The following is a 27,819-nucleotide window of genomic DNA, read 5'->3' on the forward strand; positions in this document are numbered from 1 at the left end:
AAATACCAGTAATGATGTTGTACAAGAGGACGCTGCCACGTCTCCGGAAATAGAGTCATCAGTGTCCCACTCTGTAGTGAGCCAGCGTCCTTTCAGCGTGTTACCCCAGACTTCCTTCCACACTGTTCTTGCACAAACAGTTTTCATTGTTTTAATCACTGTTTTGTTTTTTATCTGATCTCTGGGTTGTTTCCTGCCTCCTTGCAATATGTTAACAACTTTAAAATGTGTCCCAAAGTTCCAACTTTCCAAACTGATGTGCTTGTCTGCAACAATTATGGTATGCGGAATGGAAACTCATGAATTAACAGTATTAAGTAGATAATTAATTTACATCAGCCCTTCAATGAATGTCCCAGACAAGACTTGGCTTTTGTCCATATTATATAACACAACAGCACAATAAAAGGCAAGCAAATCTGCTTGGTCATTCTAAGAACAGATAATACAAAAGACTTGCAGCAAACGAAGACCCAAATAGTGAGTAGCCTATATGTTTACTTTAATTTTTAATTTTGTGTTTGTAGTGCTGCACAATTAAATAAGATTAGCCATGTAGCCTATTTGAATTGAAACTGCCCAGAACCAGTCTATTGTTATATAACGATTAAACGGTAGCCTGCATTTATTTCGTCTATATTTTAAAGACAACGATTGTTGAACTTTAAAGTTATGGCAATAATAAACAATTATAAATCAGTTTTGTTAGTTTGGTCTAGTTGAAAGAGCTAGATTTGATTGATTTACAGTCACATTAAATGAATTGAATGGATCCTTTGTTTGTGTAAAAGCTTTTATTAAAATACAGCACAGTATAATACAAAGATATAAGTAGCCTACATTTATACTGCCGAAGGCAAAAACACAGTGCCTACTGTTAAAATGAAAAAGTTTTATGAAAATTTTAATTCTTTAGGTTAAATGTGTCATGGTTGAGAAAAACCAGTGTGTCACAACTGCGAAAGAAACCTCATTTTAAAGGATTAGTTCAACTGGGAGATCAAAAACTTAAGCTATGGATTCTTTATGTAGTGAACTAAATGAAAATTACCCCATGATTTACTCACCCTCAAGCCACCCTAGGTGTAGTATATGACTTTCTTCTTTCTGATGAACACAATCGGAGTTATATTAATAAATATCCTGACGCTTCCAAGCTTCCCTGGAGAGAAAAAAAATATTATATTGTATTTCAAATATATTCCCTTTACATTGCAAATGTACTAACAAAAAATTGTAGCTTCATACCTTTACCTATTTTCACAATACAACTTTTAACACATTTTAAAATTATTTATTTTTTGAAAAATATACTTGAAATGAAAGTGTCATTTTTTAAAGTGAACATAACATTGCTCAAAATTGTCATTGTAACAATGCACTGAAAGTAAATTTTAAAATTCATTATTTATTATCCTGAAGTAGTAGTATTTTTAAAGTTTAAAGTTTATTTATAAGTTACAAGGCCTTTATTATCCCCGGAGACACGTGGAGTATGTTTATGATGGATAGATACACTTTTTGGAGCTTCAAACTCAATGGAAGCATCAGGATATTTATTAATTTAACTCTGATTGTGTTCATCAGAAATAAGAAATTGATATGTGAGATAGTGTTCAAGTTCAAGTGTTCAAGTGGGTTAAACCATGGAACTGATACACAGAAGGTTGCTGGTTTGATCCCAGGTCACCACCAGTGTGTCCTTGAGCAATTACTCCATGTTGCTCCAGGGAGATTGTCCCTGTACGAAGTAAGTCCCTGTAAGTCGCTTTAGATAAAAGCGTCTGCCATGCGTAAATGTAAATATCCACCTATGATGGCTTGAGGGTAAATCATGGGGTAATTTTCATTTTCAAATAAAATAGGCTAATCCTTTTACAAACTCTTTTGAACATATTGTGTACAGTAAGCAGGTGCACAGTTATTGACAATAAGCTGATATTCCACATAAACGGAGCACATTACAGATAGTACCAATGTCCACTGGTATTTTCTTTCATTATTCTTTTCTCTCTTTTTTATAATCGAGAGACGCTGAGTAGCACTCAGATCAGGCACGCAGTAAATGAAGATAGAAACAAACACTCAGATTTAAGATTCCTGTGCTCTTCACTTAACCCTGGTTTAATATTTTATTAAAGAGATGGCCAATCGAGTCAAAGAAGGCGGGTCTTGTTCACACAGAAAGACACGTGCGAAAGAGTGCGGTGGTAAGATAAACCATTTTAATCATATTTGACAGCTGTTTTATGATAGAAATGTTCAGCGACCTATTACAGATATGCAGTGATGCAAACTACTCAACTTTTATGAAATTTTGCCGTTTTAAATTGAACATTTCATAACTGAATTTTGCGTTTTTGACGTAGACACAAATAAGAGTGAATGTGAGCAATATTTATATTATTTGCAAATAGTTTAAATTGATTAACTTACTTGACTACAATTAGACCTATAAGGTCTCATCCTCTATCCCCGTCTGACGGTAGGGTTAGTTTAAAAAATAGTGTTAAATAAATTCTTTAATACATGAGGCGCTAGATAAGTTATTCCTTCATTGGACAATCTTCATAGAAACTCATTCGACCTCCTACATGGAGAGAAAGGTTGCAGAACGACTAAAAACTAGCGTTGGTAGTAGTAGCTCACGTTATCTAACTATTCTTAACTATTTATTATCTAACGATAAACGTTAACTATAACACATAAAATACCGCTCCTGGCAAGATTCATGAGAAGTTAACTGTGTTAAAATATCATCAGCTTACCAGCGAGTGTGTTTGAGAAACACATGAATGGCATTTGCCCCACGAGGACCATGACAGTGACAACACGCGTTACTTCCGCATTCCTCAATTTCTATGGACGTATGGGACTGGGGTCTGGGGGTGCATTCCATTCGACAGGGTCCCTACGCACTGTTCACTGCTCCCTACTCCCTGAGCACGGTATATCAGTTGAAGTGGGCTTCGCTGACAATAATCGCTCATTTGGAACGCCCTGCAACGTCATCAAAGAAAGGCAACGACGGGTGCAGATTATGACATACATTAATATTGTAATTTACTTTACTTTCAAATGTAAAACCATATAATAAGCATATACATTTACAAAACACACAGTAGGCTATAGGCTAATAGTAGGCTAATAGGCTAAAACATATAATCAAAACATTGTCCATTAGTTTTATTAGTTTACTTATAACCTGTATTGACTATGAACAGATTTGAAGCTGCACCTGTCATTCAATATGAAAATACTTTGATTTGGTTAACTATGTTTGTAGGCTATTCTTAATGGGCTTTGTAGCGTCTCATCTCATGCACTTTCTTTCCCAAGTGCAGCTGCACAGTAAACATTTGTTTTATATTTTACTTTATTTACCTCAGGAATGTTTACTGTGCAGCTGCACTTGGGAAAGACAGCCCTCAGGTGCTTCTCAACACTTTTAATTGGTTTACATATTCATAAAATATAATATACAAATGTAACAGTTATTGCCATAACCATTCATAAATACTCTAGTTTGTATAATAACTATGAATATTCAAATGTATATGTAAACTCCTTAATCGCAGAGCTGTTTAAAAACTATTCCAACCAACGGCTCTGCTCCATCATTAGTTCAGACAGGTGATGCATGCGACGCGCAAAGACATTTGGGTGATTTTCACTCTCTACTGCCTGTGAAATGATGAATCGATGTTCCCTTCTTCCCTGCGCCGTTCGCAGTACCCTTCGGACTGAACATGTTCGCTCCCTTTGGATTGGAATCTCACTTAAGATGGCGGAATACCCTCTGAAGTCCACTTCGCAGTCCACTTACGAGTGTCGAACGGAACGCACCCTCGGAATGTTGTTTTTCAGCAGCTCTTGGCTAGGCTAGCATAGTTTCCATAACAACAAAAAACAAACTTATGAATATTTTATTTTGTAAGTTGTTTCATTTTCGTTATTGTACCAGCATTTATCGCCAAAATTGCAAACAACACAAAACATTTTTTTGACAATTTTTAATGGGTTATAAATACAGTGTACTAGAATTTTTTCTGTTATAATAAGTGAAAAATAGATTAGAAAAGTATTAGCATTCAGAATCTTCATGCATTTTCCCATTCTTTTTTGATGACAGTGATTGTTGCCACAGCTTTATTGTATAAAGGCAGTGGCATTTTGGCAAAGACACTGGTTACCATGGTACATTTTTGTAGTAGTGTTCATTTAGACATGGCGTGGTTTTGGTTAGTAAAACATATGAAAGTTGTATCAGGTAAACCAAATGGAATTGCTCCTTTCATCTCTCAGAGCCCTCACTTTAATAGAGCTTGAGTAAACATGACAGGATCCTGAGAACCTGCTTCCTGTAAACAACCCCAGACACCCTTCTCATGGAGATGAGCTGTGAAAGTTGCATTTACCCACTCTGTCAGTGTTCATCGGAATAAATTACACAGCTCAGTAAAGTCCAAGGGCAATATATTAAAATGTGCTAGCTCTCAGTAATATCCTCTCTCCTGAAAGCACACACATGTTTTTTTCCTTGTTTCCTCTGGGTTAGAGGAAGGCTGAGGATGAAGACTGTGATTGTGGTGCATGGTGGCGCATGGGCCATCCCGGATGCATTTGCCGAAGCATCTGTGGCTGGAGTCAAGAATGCTGTGCGGGCAGGGGATACTGTTCTGAAGAATGGGGGGAGTGCAATTGATGCTGTGGAAAAAGCTGTGAGGTTGTTGGAAGATAACCCAACATTTGATGCAGGTATAATATATATGCACTGTTTCGATTTAAATAGGCAAATGCTTAAAGGGTTAGTTCACCCAAAAATGAAAATTCTGTCATTAATTACTTACCCTCATGTCGTTCGACACCCGTCAGACCTCCGTTCATCTTCGGAACAGAAATTAAGATATTTTAGTTGAAATCTGATGCCTCTGAAAGTCCTCCATTGGCTCAATGGTACTCTACACTCTCAAGACCCTTAAAGGTCCCATGGCATGGCATTTTTCTATTATTTTATAGTGTTTCCTGAGGTGTACTTATATTGTTAGTATGATTTTTACATCATAAAATGTCATAATTTAGAAATAAAAGGCATTTTGTCTATACTGCTGTTTGCCCTGTGGCTGAATGCCCTGTTTCAAGAGGCGTGTCTGCTGTGAGACTTCAGTAAAAACGCCCACTGTTGTGATTGGCTGACATCTTTGCATTTGAAATGAGCGGAGGGGGCGTGGTTTAACGAGGTCTACGACGCACGAGCTGCTGCCAGAGAGACGGATGGACCTGAGTTCACTTCTCATCAGTTCTCTCAGCATGTCTCAGTTCAGGGTGAACTGTTGTAGTTACTAGAATATACTTCAGGTTATTAGTTTATTTCTAGTCGGAGGGGCTGTCACTCATGTCAGAAAGTTAGTAACTTTAGTAAATTATGGATCAGCGCTGACTCGAGACGCGAACCGTTTAGAACGATTCAGTCCGATTTGGTGAACTGGTTCGGTTCACTAAAAAGAACCGATTCAAAATAATGATTCGTTCGCAAACCGGACATCACGGAGACGGAGCGATTGCTAACAAAGTTATTTATAGTAACTACTGAGTTATGAGAGCGCTGTCTGTCAGCGCGAGTTTATTGTGTTTGTATCTGAGAGTTCTGAATAAACACGAGTCCCAGTCACGCCGAGTCCATCTTCATCATTATTCTACCAACTTTGTAACACATGCAATGTACCATTACAGCGAGATGAACGAGTTAGTAAGTTTGATTAAAGCATTATTTCTAGATATGTTCCAATCATATGAAAAGCGTCAGTGACGCGCATTGAGTAACTTACACAGCGCAAACAAAGACACAACAGCAGTAATCGAATGTAATCCAGTTTATTGTGGGGAAAGCTGGCTAGCCTAGCCGGATACCCTCACGCTTACCCCCCTTCTGCTTAATCTCTCGCTGCGTTTGGTGCCTCCGCTGTGGGCCAGATGCAGTACTGGGGGTCGGGGATGTTGAAGGCAGAGCTTCGGCGTGCGTGAGGTTTATCTCTAAAGATGTGGCTCTGCCGATGTTAAGCAGAAACTCCCGACTGTATGCACATTTAAGAACAGATAGACGCGACGAGGACGTACAAAAACACTGACTCACAAGATAGAAAACACGAAAACACCGTTCTGTCGGGAGAGAGAGAAGCCGCAGTGTGTGCACGAATAATAAATAATTAGCTACACATAAGAAATCACTGATCACAGATCAGAAGGAACTGAAAAAAGACTTCTGTTTTCATTTGTTCATTCATTCTGTTTCACACTGAGAAACTGCCAGCATTCACTCGTTCACAAGCCATGATCTCTCGAGCGTTTGCATGGGCGTGCCAGATTCTCTGGGTGGAGGAAAGGGAGGTAACCGTTCCTGCTTGGACGTCAAACCAGGAGACTTCAGGATTGGCTCGTCTGGCCTGTCATTTTCTCAAAGGCAGAGAAAGACAGCCAGAACTCGGTTTTACACCGATCAACATTTCTATCCACTTGGGGACAATATTCAGGATAGGGGAACTCATATTAATGTTGAAATACCTCATAAAATGAAAATTTCTTGCCATGGGACCTTTAAAAGGTACTAAAGACGTCGTTAAAAAGTCCATCTCACTACAGTGGTTCTAAAATAACTTTATGAATCGGCGACAATAGTTTTTGTGCGCAAAAAAACCCTAAATAACGACTTGCATAGTGATGACGATTTCAAAACAAAGCATCATGAAGCTTCGAAGCGTTATGAATCACTGAGTCGATTCAGTGGTTTGAATCGCCAAATTTCAGCAGTTTGGCGTCATAGACTGTAAAAAAATATGGACGTAGTGTCCGTGACGTCACCCATAGGATTCTAATGAGCCGTTCTGAAGCGCAAAGTAGGGACGAGCCATCTTGGCAGCGCGTCATCGCGCGTCACTCCCGGATAACAGAAAATGGGCAAAAAGGCGGGACGTGGGCGGAGCTTAAGTGACGCGTGGCTAACAGACAGCAGATAAATGGCTATCCACCTGTCACTCGAAATGGCCACGCCCTTAATTATGCAGAATTTTAAGGCTTTATATAATGTAAACGAATGAGTTATAAAAAAATTCACCCCCCTCACAGTTGTCATGAAGGGCAAAATGAGCCGTATAGACCAAAAGCACAATTTGTACCAGGCTGTAAACATGTTTTATTCTGCTCTAAAGTTGGCCATTTTAACATGGGGCTCAATGAGATTCTGCTCCCTTCTGGATCCTGTCCCTAGCGGCCAGTCGATGAATTGCAGTTTGAGGCACTTCCGTATTGGCTTCAAGAGAAACTGCGGGAGGTTGCCGCTTGGGTTTGACACGCGATCCGAATCATCATTCGGCTCAGTGATTCATAACGCTTCAAAGCTTCATGATGCTTTGTTTTGAAATCGTCATCACTATGGAAGTCGTTATTTAGGGTTTTTTTGCGCACAAAAACTATTGTCGCCGATTCATAAAGTTATTTTAGAACCGCTGTAGTGAGATGGACTTTGTAACGACGTCTTTTGTACCTTTTAAGGGTCTTGAGAGTGTAGAGTACCATTTTGAGCCAATGGAGGACTTTCAGAGGCATCAGATTTCAACTAAAATATCTTAATTTCTGTTCCGAAGATGAACGGAGGTCTGACGGGTGTTGAACGACATGAGGGTAAGTAATTAATGACAGAATTTTCATTTTTGGGTGAACTAACCCTTTAAGAGTCAAGAGTTGGATCATTATTGCCCTGACTATTATGTTTTTAACATGTTATATGTTTGGCAACAGTTCTTCTAACAGTTCACTAAACAAGAGGTAAATACATTTTTGGTCACACACACACACACACACACACACACACACACACACACACACACACACACACACACACACATATTTGTTTATTAAGATTTTTTTTATGTTGAAAGAATTCTCTTCTACTCACCAAGGCTGCATTTATTTGATTAAAAAAAATACAGTACAAAAGTAATATTGTGAAATATGATTACAATTTAAAATATGTGTATTCTATTTTATGAAAATGCATTAATTCCTGTGATGGCAAAGCTGAATTTTAATCAGCCATTCTCAGTGTCACATGATCCTTCAGAAATAATTCTAATATGCTGATTTGGTTATTTACTACCATTAAAATGTGTGGGCTAAGTAAGATTTTAAAAAAGAGATTTAATATAAATAAATACATTTAAAAAAAAATATTCAGCAAGGATGCATTAAATTGATCAAAAATGTTAATTTTACACAAGATTTCTATTTCATATAAAAGCTGTTTCAATTTTCAATTCATCAAAAAATATATCACGATGAATTGAAATGTATTAAGTAGCAACAACAACAACAACAACAGTGTTTTCAACATTGATAATAATAAGAAATGTTTCTTGGGCATCAAATCAACATATTAGATTTCTGAATGATCATGTGACACTGAAGACTGGAGTAATGGTGCTGAAAATAAAGTAATAGAGTAAATTACTTTAAAATATATTCAAATAGAACACATTTTAAATTGTAAAATATTTCACAATATTATTTATTGTTTTTGTAATTAAATAAATGCAGCATTTATGAACATAAGAGACTTCTTTCAAAAACATTTAAAACACTCTTCATTATTCCAAACTTTTGACCAGTGGTGTTTTTTTTTACTTCAAGCAGAAGAAGTGCAGATTCAGTAGTTTGTGAGAGACTTCATCTAGGCTCTGAATGGGACAGTATTTCAGCACATACCCTTGACACTTTGTTAATGATCATCTTGAGAGTAAGGTGAGAGGTTCTCCGATAATTATCAGATTACAAGGAGGAAAGTAGGGTAAAACAAGACACTTCATTAACACACCCGGCCTGTCGGTGCCAATCTCACTCGTGATGGCTAACTGCCACAGTGAAATGGCTAATCCTCCTCATATCAGAGCTGCACATTCAGCGGCTCGTCAGGATCATTTTATACACTGGGGTAGCCAGAGGCACAGACTGATCAATAGATGACTAATGCAATCCTGTTTAGAGTAGACATAAGAGTGGATAACAGTCTAGAGTATGTCAGGGAGCCATGACAGAGATAAGAATGTGAGAATGATATCATGTTGTATTACTCTAGAACAGGGGTATCCAATCTTGCTCAATGTCCTGCATTTCAGCTCCAACCAGCTCCTTCTTATAAGAAGTTTCACAGCAATCTACAGTGCCACATACTGACGAAAATCTATCTATCTATCTATCTATCTATCTATCTATCTATCTATCTATCTATCTATCTATCTATCTATCTATCTATCTATCTATCTATCTATCTATCTATCTATCTATCTATCTGTCTGTCTGTCTGTCTGTCTGTCTGTCTGTCTGTCTGTCTGTCTGTCTGTCTGTCTGTCTGTCTGTCTGTCTGTCTGTCTGTCTGTCTGTCTGTCTGTCTGTCTGTCTGTCTGTCTGTCTGTCTGTCTGTCTGTCTGTCTGTCTGTCTGTCTGTCTGTCTGTCTGTGTCTGTCTGTCTGTACAGGAAATGTGGTCTTAAGTAGTCATGGTCATAACTGGACTGTAAAATCTTTCATGTGCAGGTCATGGTGCAGTGCTGAATATTGATGGAGAGGTGGAGCTGGACAGTATCATCATGGATGGGGAAACACTTGCAGCTGGAGCTGTGGCCTCTGTTAGAAACATTGCTAACCCTGTTAGTCTGGCTCGTGCTGTGATGGAAAAGGTATATTTTGTTCCCAAATTGCTTCAAATCGCAAATTCAAATAAATTAGTTGACTTCATTTTTTGGATCACTTAATTTGGGTACAATGTCTTCTCTGGTAAACCTCCAACCCATTTAATTCAAGCCATTTTTCTGTATACAAAAGTGAATTATTTATTTATGTGCACTAAAAGTATAGGGGATGTGATGCAAAAACTGAATTTATGACATACGATTTACATACATTATACGATGCTGCAATACATAAATTCAAATTCAACAACCATTTATCAATCATAAAGGCTTATTTCATTTAATTTTCCATTATAAACTCACTAATTTTTCAGTGTAAGAGAATATCACATGGTTGCTGTAAAATATGTCCGGTATATGTCTAAAATTTGCATTCACACAGGGTTAAGGAAGATAATCTGAGAGCTATTCCTAATGCCTGCCCTTATCAAGGAGGTCTATATGTGGATCACTTTGAAGATTATTATAAAATCCTGGATTGGGTGATATACCCACATTTTTATATTCTTGTACCAGATTAAATGACCAAAAATAAAGCCATGGTGTTGACTTCAAAGGTGAAATTATAGGACACTGTAGATTCAGGATTTTCAATGACTGCAAAGCTTTAACTTGTCATTTCATCAGCAGCTTTGTAATGACAGGCTCAAAGGGAAATAAATGCGAGCTGATTTTCTGATTGATTTCAATCAGTGCTCTTTGTAATGACATAGATAGCAGTCTTATACAATTATTTATTTCCACATGTCTAAAAGACAAAAGCCTTGCCAGAATTTTCTACTTATTTCTCAGGGTAGGTTCATTTCCATGTAGGCACAAACCTTAAAATCTTAGCTACAAAAAAATATATATCCTATGAATTGAACATTTCAAAGCAAGGTATAGGTTATTGAACATGTTAACCTACAATATACAGGGTTAGTTATCACAGTGAAATGTACCATTCTTATTTGTTTTTTGGAATATTGCAGTTTATTTTGAATTATTTATCCACGCACATTTTTTTTAAAATTTGCGTGCCCTCATAATCTTTAATCAAAATAACTTTCCCTCCGACCTGCAATGACATCTCGTACCTTCTCTGATGACATGTTCACTGGTAGCAGGGTGGAAAGAGGGGCCCATGTAGGCCCCCATGTAATGCCGGGCCTACTCACATAAGATCACAGCACTAGCAAACGACAATGATCCAACAATCCAATCAATTTCTGATGGACAAAATCAAGTCCCGGCATAATTTTTTTCTTGAAATACCCCACTAAGTGGAGCAGTAAAATCTACAGTAAAAACTGGCTGTGAACATCCAAATATTTTACAAAAATCACACAAAATTACTCTGATTGACTAAACAATAACCAAAACATTTTTAAATGTTTTTAATTTAACAGAGTATGAGGCAGTCACTGAGATCGGCCGGATATTTTAGGATAGTTATTACAGAGAAGTTGGATTGATTTCTGCGTACCATAAAGAAATCTCTTACAGCACCTTTAAATAACAGCATCAGGTTTAAATAATGATCCACACACATAAAAAATATTAATAAACACATATCTTTGGTCATAATCTCTCAGATTATAGACAGCTGCTGATATACAAATGATAGGCGATAGGCATTAAATAATTATCATGTCAATGAGATTACAATTTTCCCTTTCACTGAGTTCACCTTGCAAGGCGTTGGACATGGAGGAAACAAAACCCAAAGAATACATGGTAATTGATTAGCTGAAGCACCTGTCTTGACTGCCCCAAAAGACCTTGGTCATACAGTGGATTGGCAGATCTCCTTAATAGCCATTATTAAAAATTCATCAGGTCTTGATCAATGCTGCGATCAAGCTTCACTGACCTCATGCTCTTGCTTTGCAATCTAAAATGCACAGTATTTGACAAAGAAAAATGACATTAATAACTGCGTTAATATTTAAAAGTTTCCTAAGTCAGAGTTATGGTTTAATCCATTGTGATGTTGTACAGAAAGTTTCACAGAGAAATAAAATTGTATTATTAGAGACAGCAGGGTATTGTCTCAATAAATAATAGCAGTTCCACATGGAGATGTGCACGGTAAATATGGAAATAATGTGAAAGTGTACATAAGTTGCAGTGTAGTTGTGTTATTCTATCCTATAAACGTGTCATCATATTTATCATTTTTGTTGTGTTTATGCAGGAGATTTTTTAAATATAACACAGCACACCCAAGAAAATCAGAATGCAACAGAAAAACTAGTACTGATTTAGTCAGCACAAAGAACTTACCATGGCAAACAAGGCTAAACGCAATTTGTATCATCTGCATTAAAGGATTAGTTCACTTTAAAATTTAAATTATCCCATGATTTACTCACCCTCAAGCCATCCTAGGTGTAAATGACTTTCTTCTTTCTGATGAAATATCCTGATGTCTCCAAGCTTCATAATGGCAGTGAATGGGGTCATGAGTTTGAAAAAGTGCATCCATCCATCATAAATGTACTCCACACGGCTCCGGGGGTTAATGAAGGACTTCTGAAGTGAAACTATGCGTTTGTGTAAGAAAAATATCCATATTTAACATGTTATAAAGTAGAATACCTAGCTTCCGCCAGACCGACTTCCATATTTAACTTACGAAAAAAGTGTAACTGATGCGACGGATGACATAGTGTAAGCGTTTTGAACTGCGAGAGGCGTTACATTTTTCACTTTCAACTTTAAGTTGAATACAGAAGGCAGTATGGCGGAAGCTAGATATTTAACTTTATTATGTTTTAAAAATGGATATTTTTCTTACAAAACCCCATTGTTTCGCTTCAGAAGGCCTTTATTAAAGGGGTCATCGGATGCAAAATGCACTTTTATAAGGTGTTTGCATATAAATGTGTCAAGTCAAGTCAACTTTATTTATATAGCGCTTTTAACAATGCATATTGTTTCAAAGCAGCTTTACAGTGTTAAACAGGAAAATAATGCAGCATAATTTTATTCAGCCGTCCAGCCATTCTGGAGAAAACGGTTATGTCATCAGTTAATTTCAATTATCATACAGTGACAGTGTGGACTTAAGATCAGTAATTAGATCAGTAATTTAGTTTATATGGTTAATTTAGTTTAATAATTAGATTTATTTGGATATTTAGTTGAAAAATTTAGTGTCTTTGTCCACACAACCAACCTACAATAATAAAAATCCATTCACTCCTTTTTTTAATCCTCAAACACTCTCAATAATCAAGCCGTTTTAATTTTCTGAGCAATACGACATAATATTGCTCATGCTCCGCCCACGACCGATAACGGACTGTCCCATATTAGCATATTTCCACCCTCAGCCAGTTGTACACCGTCCGCCAAGGCAGCACTTTACAGTTGTGTTCGACATTGGCTGGGGCTGGATGTAACCGACCTGCGAGAGTTGCCACGTGCAACATTGCGACTACATGAAAAGAGGTTTTACTGTTAAGAAAAAAACAGATTTGCGAGCATTAGTGGAACTGAAGGAGTCTGAATAAACATAAAACACACCTGCTTTTTGTGGCCAATCGTGGAACAGCCGTGTCGTCATCAGCGCTCGTGCAGTAGCTCTGGAGAAGCTGCGCAGAATGCACCAGTCGGCTGCTCTCAAATCGCTCTTGTGGCACTTTGATAGCATACGTCACACTCACGTGGCGTCGGCGCTGTCTCAAGTCGGATAAAATTTCTAACCGGAATGCACTGCTTCAAGTCAGCCGCCGATCGGTCTGCACATCGCTGCATGAAGTTGAACAAGCCTATCGTGTCTTGTGTCTACACGCCCCACAGAAGAGAAGGGTGGGGAGAGCAGTAGCTCATTATCATTTAAAGAGACTTCTCTTCCTCCGCATCGTCCGGTTTTCCAAGCACTCGTCAATGATGTGTTGAGAGACATGGTGGACCAGTTCATATATGTTTACCTGGATGACATATTGATTTTTTGTCTCTCCAGGAACATATTCAACACGTAAGACGAGTGCTTCAGAGGTTGCAAGAGAATGGGCTTTTTGTCAAGGCGGAGAAATGCGCGTTTCATGCACAGTCTGTTCCTTTCCTAGGGTACATCGTTTCATCTGAGGGAGTGCATATGGATCCTGACAGGGTTAAGGCTGTGGTAGAGTGGCCAAGTCCAGATTCCCGTAAGGCCCTACAGAGGTTTCTGGGATTCGCCAACTTCTATCTGCGTTTTATTCGCAACTTCAGCCAACTAGCCGTGCCTCTGACTGCCTTGACCTCTCCCACAATGACGTTCAGGTGGTCCGATACAGCTGAGGCTGTATTCGCCAACCTCAAAAGCCGCTTTGTTTCAGCTCCCATCTTAGTCGCCCCTGATCCAGCACGTCAGTTCGTGGTAGAGGTCGATGCGTCAGAGGTGGGGTTAGGTGCGGTTCTTTCCCAAAGCTCTGCTTCAGATGATAAGTTGCATCCTTACGCGTTTTTGTCCCACCGCTTGACACCTGCCGAACGTAACTATGACATTGGTAACAGAGAATTGTTGGCAGTCAAGTTGGCTTTGGAAGAGTGGCGTCATTGGTTAGAAGGGTCGGGGGTACCTTTTATAGTATGAAAGGACCATAAGAACCTTGAATATATTAGATCTGCTAAAAGACTCAACTCCATACAGGCTCGGTGGGCACTTTTTTTCGGACGTTTTGACTTTTCTCTCTCGTACCGCCCCGGGTCCAAAAACATCAAACCCGATTCTTTATCTCGCATTTTTGATCCTTCCGAACGCCCGGTTACTCCAGAGTGCATTTTGCCAGAGAAGATAGTTATCTCTACACTCACATGGGAGGTCGAATCGAAGGTCACGTTGGCCTTAGAAGAGGTAATGCCTCCGCCCGGCTGCCCACCGAGTCGATTATTTGTACCGGAGAAGTTAAGGTCCGAAGTCATTCAATGGGGTCACTGTTCCAATATCGCTTGCCATCCAGGAGTAAACCGCACTTGCAGTTTAATAAAGCATCGATTCTGGTGGCCATGTATGGCTCGCGACATTCGCAGTTTTGTCTTGGCTTGCTCAATTTGTGCTGTTGGTAAGACGTCTAACCGACCTCCTGATGGGTTACTTCAGCCGCTGGTGGTTCCTTCGAGACCCTGGTCCCACATAGCGCTAGATTTTGTCACCGCCCTCCCGCCCTCTAATGGCATGACGGTTGTTTTAACTGTAGTGGACCGGTTCTCGAAGGCAGCGCATTTTATTCCCTTGCCCAAATTACCCTCAGCCAAGGAGACAGCGGTGTCTGTTATAGACCACGTCTTTGGTCTCCGACAGAGGTTCCCAATTTGTGTCCAAATTTTGGAGAGAGTTTTGTAAGTTACTAGGGGCGACAGTCAGTCTGTCTTCGGGTTACCACCCCCAGAGCAATGGTCAAACTGAGCGAGCCAATCAGGATCTGGAGAGAGTGTTGCGATGTTTGGTGTCCAAGAATCCTTCATCCTGGAGCCAACAACTCTCTATGGTGGAGTACGCTCATAACACGTTACCAGTGTCATCCACGGGCCTTTCCCCTTTTGAGTGTAGTCTAGGTTACCAGCCACCAATTTTTCCGAGTCTGGATTCCGAAGTCGCGGTCCCCTCCGCTTACGCCTTTGTCCAGAGGTGCCATCGCAAATGGACCAGAGCCCGTGAGACTTTGCTCCAGGTGGGGGCGCGCACTAAGGCTAAAGCCGATCGCCACCGGTCGAAGCCTCCCGTATACGTCGTTGGTCAAAAAGTGTGGCTTTCTACCAAGAACATTCCACTCCGCTCCGTGTCTAATAAACTTGCTCCCAAATTTATCGGCCCGTTCACTGTCACCAAGATTATTAGTCCAGTGACAGTCCGCCTCAAACTTCCTCCGGCGTACAGGAAGATTCATCCCGCCTTTCATGTATCCAAATTAAAGCCCGTTTTTCGTTCCCACCTTAATCCGCCAGTTCCGGTTCCCCCACCGCTGCGACTCATAGATGGGGAACCAACGTATTCGGTTAATCGTATTCTGGACTCGAGACGGAGGGGGCACGGATTCCAGTATCTGGTGGACTGGGAAGGTTACGGTCCGAAGGAGAGAAGTTGGGTTCCTGCTAGAGACATTCTGGACCACTCCCTTATTGATGATTACAATCAACAGGTAGGTTCTCCTGGGAGCGTCAGGAGGCGCTCCTAGGGGGTGGGGTACTGTCACGGTTCATGAATTCACCGTCTCATTCTTGTGCGTGTGTGTATGTGTGTTTTTATGGGGCGGAGCCGCTGGATTGCTGATGATCGGTACACTTGTTGCAGCCTGCGATCTTCTGCCACCTCATCGCGCTGGGTCCAGCTGCCTTCTGGTTTCTGCCTGCGATCTTCTGTCTAATAAAATACCTTTTTACTTGCTATTGTATCCTGCCTCGTTTATCCGTTACAGAGACATGCACTGAAATGGGTCGCTGTGAACAGAGCGTTTTTCAGGAGGTAAAAGGGTTGTTTTACACAAACATTGAGGAATTGTAACCAAAGTATGTTACAGATTTTACATGAAGACCCTAAAAAATCATACCAACTTGTAGAAAATGGCCATCTGATGACCCCTTTAGCCCCCTGGAGCTGTGTAGAGTACAATTATGATGGATGGATGCACTTTTTTTTAGCTTCAAACTCATGGCCCCTGTTCACTGCCATTATTAAGCTAGAAGCGTCAGGATATTTATTTATATAACTCTGATTCATAAGAAAGAAGAAAGTCGTATACACCTAGGATGGCTTGAGGGTGAATAAATCATGGGTAATTTTCATTTTAAAGTGAACTAATCCTTTAAGGCACTGCTGTACACTTGCTATAGAGATGTTTTGTAGGCCAACCCTAAGGGTAATTTGCCTTGGGTTTCCTCTGGAATGCTGAATTGACTCAATAAGGCCTTCTAAGCACAAAATGTTTGTTTTATGAGTAAAATAAGGTGTGTGGTTACATTATACCACAGGACTTTAACAATAAAGTTGCATTATATGACAATGTTACTTCTTATATGACAAGAAGTCCTGATCTGTCATTACAACTTTCGCAGAGATTGGCATGGTAATGGACATGGCAATGTTATTGTACCGGTATTTGGTATTGGCGGAATAGATCTGCTTTGCTGCTACTTGCAGAGCAAGTACCGAGACTTGCCACTGCCAATACATTCACATACATGACATGTAACATATATTAAGTAACCCCCTGTAGCAGATCTACAGGTGGAGCTGGGGAAGGTGCAGGGTTTCTGGAAGCGTGCTGCAAACTGCTTACAGCAACACTACCTGTATTGGAATGTTGAGCTGCTTCTTATTGGCCGCTGATGCCACAGCAACCAATCAGCTGTGCTACATAGATAATGATATGATCGCTGCCAAATTAATAAAGGACCTATCAGCCTGTGCCATCTAGAGTTTCATGCCAGATCTAGGTAATTCTATGACAGTCATACGTCAAACATAAATTTTTAAAGAGAACCCATAAATAAATTAAAAAGCTAGTATGTAAGCTGCTTTCTAAGTTATGACTTTTCGATTTATCAAATACTCTTTCAAGGTCCAAGCCTCTATTCCAGGGGTTCTCAACTCTGGCCCTCGAGGTCCACTTTCCTGCTGAGTTTACCTTTAACCCTACTCAAACACACATGCTTATCAAAGTCTTCAGGATTACTAGATAGCTACATGTAGATGAGTTCAATCAAGGTTGGATCTAAACTCTGCAGGAAAGTGGATCTCGAGAACCTCTGCTCTACTCTATTCACCAGATCTTTTGAGATCTGACGCAACATTTGGACCTGGAAACAGTGACAAGTGATGTCAGACTTGACTGGATTGGTTAAAGTAAACATAATACTAATGACCTTTTTTGTGCTTACTCAGACAGATCATGTAATTTTAACAGACAGAGGGGCGAACATGTTTGCAGAGCGCATTGGTACTGCAGTAGCTCATGATTTGGTGACTGAGCCAGAGCGTAAAGAGTGGGAACACAGCAAAAGCTATCGTGCCGGAGTCGAAAAGTTCTTCAACACACAATGGTGGGTAATTTCATGTTTGTTGTCAAATTGACTGTAGTTTTCTCCGTAAATTCTCAAAGATGTCTTTAATTTCCTGATTTCTTTACATACTTGATTTCAGAGACTGATTTTGATTACCACACAGTCACGGAGCAGTCATGTTAGTGAAATTTCAGTGAGATTGCACAGACAAAAAAGGTCTGTTGTTCATTGTCAGTAATGTAGCAATGAATGAAGCACAGCTCACACAGCAGTCACTTTCAAAGCAAGGCAGCTTTCTGTTGGTGAATGAGGCAAATTCGTGACACCAACTAGAACACGAGCAAAATCTGCGCAGGGAACTTGTGTGACCACATTTTTAGAGTTGCAGTTACAGTTATACCACTGCAGCTGCACGCACATTGTAGTGGCAGAAAAACACAACTGGTACTCACCGCAGAACCAAATGCCGTCCAGCTCCCTTTCTCTGGATGTAATGGGTGGAGCTTTACCTAGTCCAGGTCCACCTCTGTGGACTTAATGGGTGGAGTTTTGTTTAACGATAGAGGGGGGTGGTTAGGGTGTGTTTGGACTGTCTAGCTCCCCCCATTATGTCCAGTGAGGGGGAGCTGGACGTCAAGGTCCACCCAATTGCTCTGCAGTGCGCAGCCTCTCAAAAACAGTGGTAACAAGTGAAGGAAAACACGGAAACCCATGGAATAAGGGGAAAATTCAGAATTGCGGGATATAGGCTCCACCAACAAAACACGTCATCGCTGTTTGCAAACACCAAAATGGTCTATTGTCAACCGCATCTTTAGAAAGAAGTGTTTTGCGTGCTCATTACTCATCTACCCTCTTCATTCTTTTACCTTTTTTTGATTATACTGATTCTAATGATGTCTTTATCTAACGTTCTTAATCGTTTAGTTTTAAAAGGGACAGTGGTTCTCCTTGGCACTGAGGTCATGAGCTGAGAATGGCAGCATTCGCATGCTGGCCTGCGCAGAGCTCCGGTCATTCCCTGAGGCCTTCAGGCAGTGCAGATAGAGCTGTGTGGGCTCCAGCAAAGCAGCCTTACCTGCCACCTCCACTTCCCCAGGCTGAGTGTTGAGTAGTAGTGGAGTCAGGGCCATGGCGGGGTGTAACCTCAGCCCCCGAGGGAGTCTGTAAAAATAGTACTGTGGAGGTGCTAAGTGACAGTTGGCTGAGCTACTTCCCGCTGTGGCTTCATTATTGATAGCCTCCCTCTGCTCGCCCTGTACCACCATCACTGGGCTTTTTAACACACAGGCCCTAGAACTCAATTACCCTCCACCTTTATTTAGGTGATTACATGGCATACCTCTGCCCCGCTGGTTTGACCAGGCTTTTATAAAACCACAGATGCGCCACTATTTCCTATTCACACCATGGTGATCGCATCAGATTAAAGCACTGGATAAGTGATGTAAAAAATAAGGGTTCTACTATTCTGGCCCAGAACTGATCAAATACATTATTCTAACACAAAAATACAGTTTGGAATTATGTATGAAAAAATGTGTAACTTCTACACAAACAGAATTGCAAAGATTCTGATTCAAACGCCCCAAACTCACAATATTGGCTGAGCCAGTGTTGCTGTGGGTGGTTAGTATTCTATTATTATAATATTATAGTATTAAACAGCATATCATAGTGCCACAGTGTTTACATTTTTTTGGTCAGAATCAACCTATGACTGGTTTAATGTTGTCTCTGAATATTAGGATGGGATAGGTGAAAGAATTTGAATACTTAAAAACTGACACAAATTTATGAACATTTCGACTTGCGAATTTGTTCCTCATCGTTTTAAGTTTATAATTTGCAATGTGATTTTATGTTTTGCAAAAGGAATTCTCGGTTCTTGAAATGGTAATTTTATAACTCACAATATGACTTTTTATATCACATTGTGACTATTTTTCAACAGTGTGACTTTGTCATCTCACAGTTACCTTTATTTTTTACACTCATGCAGAAACAAGCTTCAATATACATCCCCTTTAAATGTACACCGTCATTTAGTTTTAGTGTTTGGCGTGTAGAAAATACATTTGCTACAAAAAGTTAAGACAACCACTTGTTCTTCATAATGAGAACCCTACCAACTTCTGTTGCAATAACTGCACACTTCATTAGGCTGTTTATGGATGTGTGAAGATTTACCGCAGAACTCTGTGATCACTTTGAAGTGTGAAATACAGTCCACCGTCAAGCTGCTTTTAAAAGCCGTTTTCACCTGAACCGATGAGCAAGATCCAGCCATCGCCGGTGATTTAAAAGAGCAATCAAGCGCCTGCCAAAAATGATTGATGCCCCGAATCTGGAGCCTGACAAGTGATTCTTCGCCAGCTGCTTCAGACAAATATTCTCCACGAGGACCATGTTTGCTCTCCCATTTCTGGGGAGAACGACATGGAGGCTGTTTTCTTTAATTTCACCTTGAAGCCTTGTCCTCCATATGACTTCAAACTCATAACACACGCTTGTTTTCCACAGCACTGCTGCCTTAATCAGAGTTTCATGGGATATGAAGCCTGTGAAATACAAGGCTCTCTGTTCATCCCACTTTCTGCTCTCTATTCTATTTCTTTTAGAGTGAACTCGCAGGGAAGACTGATGTGCACATCATAAGAATTGTGTTTCGTTTTTTCGTTTTTTTTTTAAGAAGAAGAATGCATACTTCCTCATGTGTGTCTACAGGAATATCACAACTGATATAACACTTTCCCAGCAATCTCTCTGAGTGTACTTTGCTAGACTAGCGGCTGTGATTCAGAGTGGCGAAGGGCACTTATTCTCGCTCTCTTCCTTTGTTGACAGGCAGATGATGATGAGTCATTTTCAGGTATACTGGCACTCTTAAAAGCATGTGTGAGGTTGTCACGCTCCCTTTCAGACATCCCTCACATCACCAGAACAGAGCTACATGCATTTTTTTGGACTGAAGTTCACATAGGAAACAATAGTAATTGCGCAGAGGCAAAATTTAAAAGGGAGGGAGGCTTATGAATGTAGCTTATTAAGTTGAATTCCGGGACAAAAGTCTGTCTGATGAAGAGGAACTAAGCTAGAGGCACATCTCTGAGTGTTATGAATAATAATACTTTCTCTTCAAAGCACCTTTTGAAAATACCATGTCTGAGACCATAAAATTAAAGATCCGAGGGAAAAAAATCTCATAGCTAATCTTTATTATCCAAGGCAAGTTTATTTACATAGCACACTTCATACACAGTGGCTTTACACAGAAATTAAATTTAAATATTTCCTAAGAAAATAAATTTAAAAAATATTCAAGGTTATAGAACTTTTTTTTATAATTGTAGGGGCCATGATACTGTTGGAGCGGTCGCTCTGGACTCTTTCGGTAATGTGGCGTGCGCCACATCCACTGGAGGAATCAGAAACAAAATGGTGGGAAGAGTTGGTGATTCTCCTATTATAGGTGAGTCCCATCAGAGATAGAGGACAGAGATAATCTCAGTGTCACACCGACATTAATTTTGAAGCAGTTCCTCGATTGAATGAGCCATTTCGGTTTGAAGGTGTCAGCTCTGATCAATACTCAATTGTCAGAGTGTTTTCTCCTGAGGTAACACATATTAACGTCCGACTCTCTCTGTGCTGCTGTCTTTTCCTGTGCGATAAGGATCTGGTGGATATGCAGACAATAGAAGCGGCGCGGTCTCCTGTACTGGTCATGGAGAGTCTATTCTCAAAGTCACCTTAGCCAGATTAATCCTCTTTCATATGGAGCAAGGTATGAGACTTTTACACTAATCCTGATGATTGTGTGAGTGTGCACGAATGCTCGTTTACCTTTAAGGGGTACAAAGTGTCCGTATTTGCTTCATTAATTAATTTAGCACCTAATCCATTTGGCAAACGAGCAAATTCAATATGCACTACTACCTTACAGAAGCTTGAGGTCAGTATGATTTTTTTCGTAGCAAAATTAAAACTTTTATTCAGTGAGGATGAATTACAATGCAAAGGGACAGTACGAATTTAGAATGTTGCAGAAAAGAGCACTAAATCAGCATATTTTGATCATTTAGGAAGGATCATGTGACTGATGCTGAAAATTCAGCTTTGCCATCACTGGAATACATTACATTTTAGAAAGTGTTCAAATAGACAGTTATTTGAAATTGTAATATTACTGTTTTACTGTATTTTTCAAATAAAGGTAGTCTTGGTGTGCATAAGAGACTTCTTTCAAAACATGAACAAATCTTACAGGCCTCAAACTTTTTCTCAACAGTACTGTATAATTTAATTATTTTACATGGGTGCTAGCATGTCTGTTTTCTACCAATTTAAATGTATAAGGGATCGTGTATATTAAGGTCTTGTAACTAGTCACTGTTATTTTACAAGTACAGTATGTCAGCATTCGTAATCTTCACCTTTTTTCTATTTCTGACTATTTATACTTTAATTTATCGTATTTACAATATAATTATACATCTTATCAAGACAGAGATCATAGAATCTGTGTGCAAAACAATTGTAAAATAATTATAGCTATTAACATTAAAATAGGCGTAGATGGAATGTATCGTCACACTGATGTCAATTATAATACTTATTTGTCAATTGTCTTATTTGGTTCAGTCAGATGCCAGGTTAATCAATATCAATTATTATTACATAAAATTACATTCTTATTACACACAAATATCATTATACAACGATGGCTAAATAAGTATTAATTTACAATATTTTTTACTCATAAATTCTCGTTTTACCTCTGCTATATGCCATTCCCTTTTTTTTCTGTAATGCAATTTGTTCATATTGTTTTGTCTTGCAAGGTCTCGATCATCTCTACCTCTTTACCCTCACCCACATGTTGCTATTATTATCATCAGATTTTGTATAACCAAGCAGAATGAATGTCAAACCAAAACAAAAACTGGATGCTGCTGTTGCCAGTCATTTTAATTGGTTGGTGTGTGTGTGTGTGTGTGTGTGTGTGTGTGTGTGTGTGTGTGTGTGTGTGTGTGTGTGTGTGTGTGTGTGTGTGTGTGTGTGTGTGTGTGTGTGTGTGTGTGTGTGTGTGTGTGTGTGTGAGAGAGAGAGAGAGAGAGAGAGAGAGAGAGAGAGAGAGAGAGAGAGAGAGAGAGAGAGAGAGAGAGAGAGAGAGAGAGAGAGAGAGAGAGAGAGAGAGAGAGAGAGAGAGAGGAAGGATCGGATGCGCTGCCACAGTAGGCAGATGATAATGAGGTGTGTGTTTGTCTGTGGAAAGAGTGTGAAGGGGTCAACAGGCTATAGTTCGCTTCGGCATTCTACGGTAATGATACTGCAAGTATAGCCACTCTGTTTATATATACCATTTTTATATTCATTATTTTATCAATTATTAGGGTCTTGACTTGTTGTCCAACATTTCTGTAGTTGATTGAGGTCGATTAATTTATTCAGATTTTTTTTTTCCATATAACTTTTTTTTTTGTTAATATAAATGCAAGTTAGAATAAATGATTGGTACACTGGCACTCATTACCACTTCAATGTTAATAAATATAGTGAGTATAAATGCTTTAATAGGTGGCTAGAAGCCCATGCATCCCCATATACTGATGCTTTTTATGTTAGACATTTTTACCGCATAGTTGCAACACTAAGACTGATGGAATGAGCAAACCATGAGAGCTACATATTTTGTTCACAGTGTGACCTGGACAGGGTCACCAAGAACACATCCACTGTGGGTGCAGTGTTTCATCATACGGCACACAGAGATCAAATGCTCTTGATTTTGTTTTTTCCTGTTCTGCTGGAAAATACCAGGAAAATAAGAGCAATATGTACACTACCTTTTAAAAGATTGGGGGTTTTATGTTTTTGAAAGAAGTCCCTTTTGCTAACCAATGCTACATTTATATGATCAATACAGTAAAAACAGTAATATTGTGAAATATTATTACAATAAAAAAATTCTGTTGGAATATATTAATAAAAAATGTATTCGTGTGATTGTAAAGCTGAATTTTCAGCAGCCATTACTCAAAAATCATTCTATGATGTGATGCTCAAAAACATTTCTTATTATTATAAATATTGAAAGCAGTTATTATTTTGGTGGAAATCCTGATATATTTTATTTTAGGATTCCTTTGATGAATAGAAAGCTCAAACACTACAAAAAAACATTAGTATTTTTGTTTCCAGTCTAAATATAAAAAAATCGTAAATCAAGATGCATTTACTAGATAAGTAAAAGATATTTTTTCTTGCTTTCCGGAAAATAACATAATTAAGTGAGTTTTTGCTTAAAACAAGCACAATTATCTGCCAATTCAGATAGATCTGGCCCACATCTGGCACATGTGGAATGATGGCACTTGGGTGGACCGCTCCTGTTTGCCAGATCTGGGCCACAAGCAGGCCATAGCAATGCCACATGTCAGCCAAGAGCAAAGAAATAAACCAGAACTGGACCTTATCTGAGCCACAAAATCAGTGTATATTAAATACAGAGTCATCTGTATATGTGTATATCATATGTGTTCATGCTTCGTTTAAAAAAAAAATCATTATTTTTCATATATTTGACCTTTATTCTTCACTGATCTGTCCCTCCTTGTAAAAACGGTCTGATGGTTTCCGGGTTGTATGAAGCCAGTCCCTCAAAAATACGCGATGGGCTCTGATTGGTTAGCTGGCCCAGTGTGTTGTGATTCGCTAACCGCCTAGTGCACGTTTGTCAAAAATGTCACCTTACCTTTACCGGTAGACTGTGCTTTGGCAGTATTAGAAACAAAGGTGTCAATAAAACCATACCAATCTGAGCCCGAATCAGACCCAGAACATTTTAGTGAAGATGATCAAGCAGAACCTGTTCATTCCTCAAGAGTAAAGACTGCGGAACTATAGTGATCGCTACTGAATGGCACTTTTACTTTTGTATTTTTGGAACGATTATAGCCAAATATCTGTCGCAAGAACTAACCCAAAACGAACACTAAACACTGACTTTACTAGTAAGTTAGCCAAATCACACACAGAACCATGTTTAGCATGCCTGTAGATAAACAATACATAAAAGCTCTAATCAAAGAATCATTTACACTAATGCCAAGTTCGCTGTTGAGATTTTAACGTTAGTGTTTGTAACGTTATGTTCGTCGGATAACGTTAAGTATGAATGAGCATTTAACAGACTGGTTTGCAGAACAGCGTTGTCATCTGTTTACTTCCTTGCTACAACCTATTACAGGAAAACACATCGATGAAAAATAAATCAGACTTACAGGTTGTGGCCCATAAACAGCTTCTGTTTGTAAATCCAGCTTTCAGGACAAACCGTTGTGCATATCCTGCATTGAACTCGCAAAGTTTGTGGAAGTTTTCCTCCGTGAAATGTGCAGCGCGCGCGTCGTGCATTCACACACTGGCAGTGTTTGTCTCACGCAGCTGACGTTGTTCAAATCCGGCATTGAACTTGCGAAGTTTGTGGAAGTTTTCCTCCGTGAGATGTGCTGCGGGAGCCCTGCGCGCGCCTGTTTCCCTCTGTCTCATACACACGTGCATATAACATGTTGTATGTTAAACGCTCTGCAACGCACCCCCGTCCCACAAGGAAGGCTGAACAAAGCAAGTACCCCAGACCTGCAATCCGGATGAAAATAACAGCGTTTCGTCGGCATTGCAGCAACACCACTCCAGCCTAACTATACCACAACAGCGCCGCGATACAAAATGGCCTCACCCCCCCTTATTTAATATTCTCGGAGGAGGGGTTTATGTAAATATTGAGCCTGTTGATGTCACCAACCCTGGAGGAATGTGTGTAGTCACCTACTGGCCGTTTGCTGTAGTCCTTAGAAACTGATTTCTTCAAAAGCAAATATCTCCCTTTGCTTTAAACTTTGAACGTTGTAACTTTGCAGATGTTGTTTATGCTCAAGCAGCAACATTACACGCTAGCTAGAGTTAGAATAGTGAAATCGTGGTTTACCACCCCTTTAAGCAAAAACTCACTTCATTTAGACACCCCCGTTACCCGCCCCCCAAGTCAAAAATACTAAGAAAAGCATTTTTTGCAGTGAATGAACAAATAGAATGTTTTATAACCATGTGAAAGTCTTGTCTTTTTTTGAGCAATTTAATGTGTTCTTGCTGAATAAAAGTATTGATCCTTTTTTCCCCAAAAAAATATTACTTACCCCAAACTTTAGAACGGAAGTGTAAGTGTCAGAGAATATAGTCAAACTTTACAAGGATGGACAATAATACATTGTGTATGATAGTATCAGGTGTTACCGGAATTCTATTATTAATGCAGTTCACATTGTACAACAACATTGACAGAAAATGCTTCAGAGGAAATAAAGCGAAAAAAATAAATGGTCAGCTAATGCCAGCTATATAAACTTGTGCTGCTTACTTGGCTGATACTGTCACATACTTGAGTGTTGTCTTTGTGTAACGCAGGGAAATCAGCCACAGCAGCCGCCGCCGCCTCACTCCAGTACATGGGTGAGAGAGTGAAGGGATGTGGAGGCGCCATTGTTCTGTCCTCAACGGGGGACTGGGCCGCCAGCTTCACCACACCACGCATGGCTTGGGCCTCCATTAAAGAGGACGTCCTGCACTACGGGTTGAATCCGAAAGAAGAGTTTACAGAGATGCTGAAATGATAACGTTTTATTAATAATATTTTTAATTTACCTTATTTTGAATTTCTTGAGACGTTCAGCTAGTTTGTATTGTTAGCTTCTATCAGTTTGTCCTGTTTAATTTCATTTAGCCTTTATTTAAACCTAAAAGTTACTTTACATCGGTAGTATTGAGCTCTTTTCACATCAAGAAGGAAACAAATACTCCTAAAAAAGTGTACTAAAAAAAAAAGTTATCTTTGACTATTGACATATAGTTAGATGTTTAACAGATTACAAAACATTTGACGTTTTAGTTAAAAAAAATTTTTTTTAAAAACCTCATATTTTGTTGTAAATGTAAAAGTAATGTGTTACTACTCATTACTTGAAAAACCTAATCTGATTACATAACTCGCGTTACTTTATGTAATAATGCAATACCCCTAACATAGCTGTATTTGGTTAACCCGGGACGTCATTCACTATACTCATCCTCACTCAATTTTTAAAGTTAGACATCAACCTTATTAGTATTCCTCAATCAATCATTATAAACAATATAACTAGAAAAAAATACCAAAAAAATTAATTAAAAAAAAGCCTGTATTCCCATTCATTTTTTGTAAAAATTGTATACGTTTACTAACAACCCGAGAGGTGTAACAGTGTAAGTATATTTTTTCGGCACAACTGTAATTTAATCTTTGATGACTGAATAAGTGCAATTCACATTTATTCCACAAGGAGACAATGTCTGAAGTGACGTTTCACTCATAGTTACTGCAGGCAGAAAACAAAAGTATAGGAAGAATCATCAGCAAAACTCAAAATGGCTCAGTGATTTACTGCAGAGCAAGTACTGAACTTGAAAGTTCAAGAAAGTCACTTCATGGTGGATCTGGGGAAGAATCTGTCAGCGATTGATAGTGTTGAGAATATGTTTGAGATAGTGAATATGAGCCAGATGCTGAATGTAATGGGAAATGAGTTCTGACGAGGACAGTGATGATGGTATCAAACATCTGCTCAAACTGAACCCTTCCAAGCTCTAGAAGGTAACAAAATATGCTTTTTTTTGTAATTGTTACTCTAATATCAGGAGAGTTTTATATTATCACGACAGGTTGAGATCCATCCATGTTAGATATATAGATCCAGGTCGCTAAAGACCCGAATATGTAATGATTAGGGAAACATTCATGCATTTAAGGGTTAATTGGGCTGTTCTTCTTAATTAAAGATGAATATTACCCCTTCATGTCTTCAGTCGCTTCATTTCAGATTTTTATAAGCAGGGTAATTGGTGGGTCTTGAAAATAAAAAAAAAATTATATTTACGTTTATTTTTTTATTATTATTTTTTAAAGATCACCATGTTCCCATTACATTTGTGAAAAATATCCTTGGATTTTTGTTTGCTTCTCTTTTGTTTCTGAATAGAGTAGCAATGATATTATGAAATGGAAATGAGGG

At 39.1% G+C, this 27,819-nt stretch overlaps 1 protein-coding gene across 3 annotated transcripts; it reads left to right on the top strand.

The window, feature by feature from the left end:
- Positions 1–399: 399 nt before the first annotated feature.
- Positions 400–27,601, top strand: LOC307141768 (isoaspartyl peptidase/L-asparaginase). 3 transcript variants are annotated; one of them, XM_079842213.1, is made up of 7 exons: positions 400–480; positions 4,559–4,758; positions 9,585–9,727; positions 17,592–17,749; positions 21,064–21,182; positions 21,387–21,497; positions 26,180–27,601. In XM_079842213.1, the coding sequence occupies exons 2-7, from the start codon at positions 4,572–4,574 to the stop codon at positions 26,383–26,385; spliced, it is 924 nt and encodes a 307-aa protein (XP_079698339.1). In that variant the 5' UTR covers positions 400–480; positions 4,559–4,571; the 3' UTR covers positions 26,386–27,601. The 3 variants fall into 3 exon arrangements, with proteins under 3 accessions (XP_079698339.1, XP_079698340.1, XP_079698338.1); XM_079842214.1 differs by having other exon boundaries at positions 435–484; XM_079842212.1 differs by lacking the exon at positions 400–480 and adding an exon at positions 2,159–2,210.
- The last annotated feature ends 218 nt before the right edge of the window (positions 27,602–27,819 follow it).

This window comes from Gobio gobio (assembly GCF_949357685.1).
Source record: "Gobio gobio genome assembly, chromosome: 18".
NCBI classification, from domain to species: Eukaryota; Metazoa; Chordata; class Actinopteri; order Cypriniformes; family Gobionidae; genus Gobio; species Gobio gobio.